General features: G+C 40.4%; 1 protein-coding gene across 1 annotated transcript in view; it reads right to left on the reverse strand.

Annotated features, from left to right (window-relative positions):
* Positions 1-2,066, reverse strand: part of LOC101857298 — an 8,914-nt gene extending 6,848 nt beyond the window's left edge. Inside the window, exon 1 of the mRNA XM_005090451.3 lies at positions 641-2,066. Within this exon, the coding sequence (XP_005090508.1) occupies positions 641-1,312 (672 nt within the window). The 5' untranslated portion in view covers positions 1,313-2,066. The remainder of the gene's footprint in view (positions 1-640) is intronic.
* Between the last annotated feature and the right edge of the window lie 3,388 nt (positions 2,067-5,454).

Below are 5,454 nucleotides of genomic sequence, written 5' to 3' on the forward strand. Positions count from 1 at the left end.
GAGAGAGAGAGCGAGCGAGAGAGAGAGAGAAGGGGTGGGGGTGGGGTGGGAGGGGGTTAAAAAGAAACAGTTTTGCATCTGGCATTGCAAGATGAGGCTGTTTTTTTTTTTTTAAAGGAACCCTCTTTGTAGATAATCGAGTTGACGTTTGGCAGTCGACAATGATAGAAACATTGTATGTTAAATAAAACAGAAACAGCGCAAAGAACAGTTGTGCCCTCCAGCCACAAACCAAGAGACAGAAAACTGAAGTAAATAAGCTCACAAAGGGTCTAGATAGCGTTCAATTGTTTCTTTTTAGGGTGGGGGATAAATGATTATAACTATAACCAATAAATTCAAATTGAGAAAAACGGTGATCAAGGCTATCTCCCACAACCCATTTTATATTGGATTCTTCAATGTTCGTCAAAGATCACCAGATTGCTATGGAAATAATTCACCCAGTAAACTCAAGCTAGACGAAGCATTATTTCCAAACGTTGCATTTTGTTGTAACTGATGCACAGTATTTTTAGCACTTCTCTTCAGCCAATAATAATTTATCACTGGGACAATAGAGTATCATATTATCTCTCTTATCTTAATAAATATGAAATGTCGTCATAATTGAGCTCCATTTCGACATCCAAGTTCTCACCTTATCCCTGCCCAGCGAGGCTAGGCACACTGGTCCCGTGACCCCTGCAAAAGAGTAGCGTGCTATCCTCTTCCAGAACATATCACAGGCACTGTGTGTACGCGGGCTCTGCGTGTCGATGTCGTACACTTTGAACAGATCCGAGGAAATAACGTCTGTATCCTGCCAAGAATCAAGATGCTGCTGGTTCGCCTTGGAAGCGTTGCGTCCTAAAACCCCTTGCCTGGGCAGAAACACGCCTTTTCGAAGTCTGTACGTTTTCATTCGTATTGAGTTACTTTTGGTATCAGCCACAAAGCTGTAAAATCCGGACCGGAATGGCGTAGTTTGGAATCGGGTGAAGTCTTGGAAGTACAGAGTTAACGAGTCGTTGAAGAGCGGGGAGGAGATTCGGTACAGCTCGGATCTCAGCAGGATCGGCCGTCTTCCTGGCGGGGTCGGTCCCTGTGCGTGCTGGCGGTACTGTCGGACATTGCTGTAGGTGCCTGGAAGCTCAGACGCCAACACGTCGATGTCTCTCAGCAAGGACTTCTTGTCTGCTTGGCAAAGGTCAAGGAAGCATAAGCAGCAAACGAGGAGGAATTTAATGAGAAGCGTACTCAGTTTATCTGGAAGTAAACTCCGGGTAGTGAGCGGAGCAAATGAGCTTGACTTTGCTCGGATGGTTGACATTTTAAAAAGTAAGTAAGAACAAAACCGGGTGACTGAATTTTTATGTTAGTTTTTCTAGGAGTAATAGTAAGCACTCCAGTAATTAATGGATTGAGAGATATTTTCGAATGTTCAAATTTTAGAAACACGATTCAGCTATTTATTACTTTGAGATTGTCGATGCATTAGTAAAGTTGGAATTCCTGTAACCACAAAGTTATCTTTTTGGTCTTGCTTACGTTTCTCGCTGTGAATGCAATTATGTTTGTGACTGAGGTCTCTGAACATTGCTTAAGTAGTAGTCTCGAGTGCCCCCCCTACACACATCCTCATTTTGATTGCCTGCCTTCCGTTTTGGGAACCACTCTCAGTGCCTACGAGAGCAACATAAACACGATTCTGGGGCCTGATTGGTCAAGAGCTTGTGGCGCGTGCAGGATACTGATGAATTACTCCGCGCGTTGGGTTACAACACGATGACATGGGACACCAGAGGCCATTGAGAGAAAAAAGTTCTCTGCTAGTGACGTCTAAAAGAAAATCTCGTGCTGCGATTGGTTTAAGAAACAAGAAATTGCACCATCAAAAGCTTCAGATTGTCGTCATTGGGTTTGGCAGGCAACAAGAAATTAAAAATGTATAACAGTTTTCATTTTTCCACGGTGCCTGCAAAACAGTTTAAGATGTAGACCAACTGTGAAACTAAACTGATACCAGTGTTATTCACACTTAAACACTATGTTACAATGCAAAGGAATATCTTCAAAGTAGTGCAGAGGGGAGGGAGACGAATGAAATGTTCAGGCTTAGCGCTATGACAATTCCACTCCCAAGAGGCTGCATTTTCATTACGAGTTGTCATAGGTTGTTGGCGCTAATTGCCATGTCTATGGTTGGTGCCCTTTCAAGCATTAGGACTCGGAAAGAGCGTGCTGAAACTCGAGACATAGTGCTGAGAGGTCCACGGATCGAGCATTGTTTCCAGCACAGACTCCTTCACTTACACCCCCTCCTTCATTCATGAAAGTATGCCTGGCCCCTTATCTCGCAGGCCAATGTATTTAGAGCTACGCTTGACGTGAGCGAGGGGGGAAGGTAGGAAGACTGGGGACAAAGGGGAGTATACCTTTGTGATTGCATTCTCAAAGACTTGCGCCAATTTCAGTTTCTCTCTCTCCCCCTATCCCCTACTCCCCTCCCTCCCCCCCTCCTCTCTCTCTCTCTCTCCCCCACCTTCCCTCTTTCTCACTCTCTCTCCTCCTCTTGCTCTCCATCTCTCTATCTTGAACTCGCTCTCCCCCTCTCCATGTATAGGACAGGGCATGCCTGTGTGGGTAGGTGAGTGTGTGTGTGTGTGTGTGTGTGTGTGTGTGTGTGTGTGTGTGTGTGTGTGTGTGTCTGTGTGTGTATATATATACATATATTTAATATATACATGCATATCTATATATAAATAAAACATAAATCTATATGTATTTATACATACACACATATTATATATATAAAACCTAAATTAATTTCTTTAAATAAAGAAATACAAAATCCAACTCTATATACATACATAATTTTACCGAGATGAACCCTAGTTTATTTAGATATATATATATATATATATATATATATATATATATATATATATATATATATATATATATATATATATATATATATATATAAATTATGTATATATGCTTGTACATATTGAACAATATTACTGAGATATATAAACAGACAGACACACAGACAGACAGACACACAGACAGACGTACAGACAGATGGACAGAAGGACAGATGGATAGAGAGACAGCCAGACAGCCAGACAGCCAGACAGACAGACAGACAGACAGACAAACAGACAGACAGACAGACAGACAGACAGACAGACAGACAGACAGACAGACAGACAGCGCTAATAATCATATTTCCCCTTATTAGGACAAAGAAACTATACAAGTTGTAAATAAATCCTCAAACATATCCTATATAAAACAATAGAAAATAAAGTAGGTGGACCAGTATGGAAGAAGACAAGTGAGTACACACGTACACACTGCAGCGAAGATGTTAAAAGAATGATGATTAAATCTATATAATATTCATTTTTGTGTCAAAGATTTAAATACCTTACCAAAACTACAGCACAAAGCGGTAAAGCAGATCTCCCACATCATCTAACATTATATTATGCTTCTCCTTTAAAAGAAGTCTGAAGTATTGGATTCGATATCTGAACCCCCCTCCCCCCACCCCTTAAAAAAAAGAAAAACATTATTTTAATTTCAATTTTTAAAAGTTCAAATGTGCCGAAGGGCTCATGACAGCATTTAGCTCAAAGTCAGTAAGAAGGACAATACATGTCAGGACCCCTGTTGGCCTTTTTCTTAGGTTTTGTTTTATTTTGTTTGTATATTTTCTATTTTCAGTTATCGAAACAAATGTTTCAGGTTTGGTTTTACAAAAATGCATACATAACTAAAGCTCTGAGGAAACTTTTCGGCGAATAATTGTGAAATTGCTCGCAATATCTGGTGGGATTTACATTCCCCAAAGCTCACATCTGTAGGCCTAGGGCAAAACAGGGTAGCCTTTCAGGAAGATGTTTAGTGCCAGTGACGGGGGATATCGTCTTTGTCAATTAAATCTATTTCTTCTGTTTGTGGTACTTTTTGTACTTGCTATGCTAAAAACAAACAAAAAAGAAACTCCCGATAAGTTACTCATTATAACTTGATATGTAAGTTTAACTCACGGTGCTCGCATGAAATGCAATAAATCAGTATTTGACCGCTCCCAGATTGAGTATTTTATTAAGAGAGCGTATAAAGCGCAAAAACCAATAAGTCAAAGTTATTCGAATTATCCTGGGAGAAGCGCACTAGGCCTAGCTTTATCACTCCAGTACTTTTTTTACACATGAATAATATACCTTTATTTTGCGACTTTACAATTTGCACCCCCAAAGAGCCCAGTTTATTTCCTCTGGAGAAACGTGAATGCGAGGGTGAAACTACAAATATCATTGCTATGACTGTATTTCGAACCGCCAACTGTTTGTTAAGACTTTTAAAAACATTGCTTGCTTTTTGACAAAGATTGTTGATTGCACATCAAAACATCATGACCCGCTCCCGTCATCACGTAAGCTATGACGTCGCTACCATCTGTTGGGCTAAGAGTATTTGATATAAAATACACGAAGTTAAATGTTAATACGCAAACCGCACCTACTATTGACCGGAAGCTATTACTTTCAAACCAGCTCTTAACCGGAAGCCACGACACTTCAGGAGTGTCAAACGCGGCCAATCCGTCGTGAGTAATTAAGTGGCTCTCGGGGCTACCATCGCCATATCTCAACCTCGCAACATTTCCCCTCTCTGTTTTTCGTCCTCCCTGCTTTTTTCACTCTCAGTTTGCTTTTTAAAAAAATATTCTCCCTTTACCTTTGGAAAAGCCAAGAAAGAAATCTTAACGCGTATGGACTAAGCAATATAAATTCATTTGTTCTATTCATCTTATTCTGGCTAAAAACGTGTCGTTTTTCTTGATGGGTCGAAAACAATCTTCCTTAGAGGAAGCACACATTTTCTGCCAACCCTATGTTTGCAATTCTGACTGGACACTATCGTTTCCTTTACCACAAACGCTGCTAAATTAGCATTCTCTTACCAAATCTATGTAATATAAATTTTTGATCACCAAATTTTCTTAGACGAGTAACTCACACGTTCTGTTTCTTTTATCACACCTTCTTTATTTTCACGAGCATTTTTTTTCAACGGTTGCACATTTGTCTCAATAGTTATGATTATATCGGCACAATGCTGGTCCGCTGCATGCGATGGCAAATGGCCTAACCGCTATACCACACACGCCTGTTTCGTGACGCTGGTACATTACTTCTCTAGAGTACTAGTGCAACTAACTTTTAGACCGTTAAGTTAGTCTCCACACCAACGGTACATGTATTCTGAAACTCGGTGTTTTTGAGAAGGACACTGGCAAAAGAAGCCAGTCTATTAGTTTGAGTGCACAATGAGCTGAGTTCACGCAGTGCATATTTAGATTTAGAGCTTTAGGTCTCGAGCTTCCCTCACTACCATGGTCCAAATCATCATCATCATCATCATCATCATCATCATCATCATCATCATCATCATCAT

This window comes from Aplysia californica, unplaced genomic scaffold (genome assembly GCF_000002075.1).
Source record: "Aplysia californica isolate F4 #8 unplaced genomic scaffold, AplCal3.0 scaffold00017, whole genome shotgun sequence".
Classification (NCBI taxonomy): Eukaryota; Metazoa; Mollusca; class Gastropoda; order Aplysiida; family Aplysiidae; genus Aplysia; species Aplysia californica.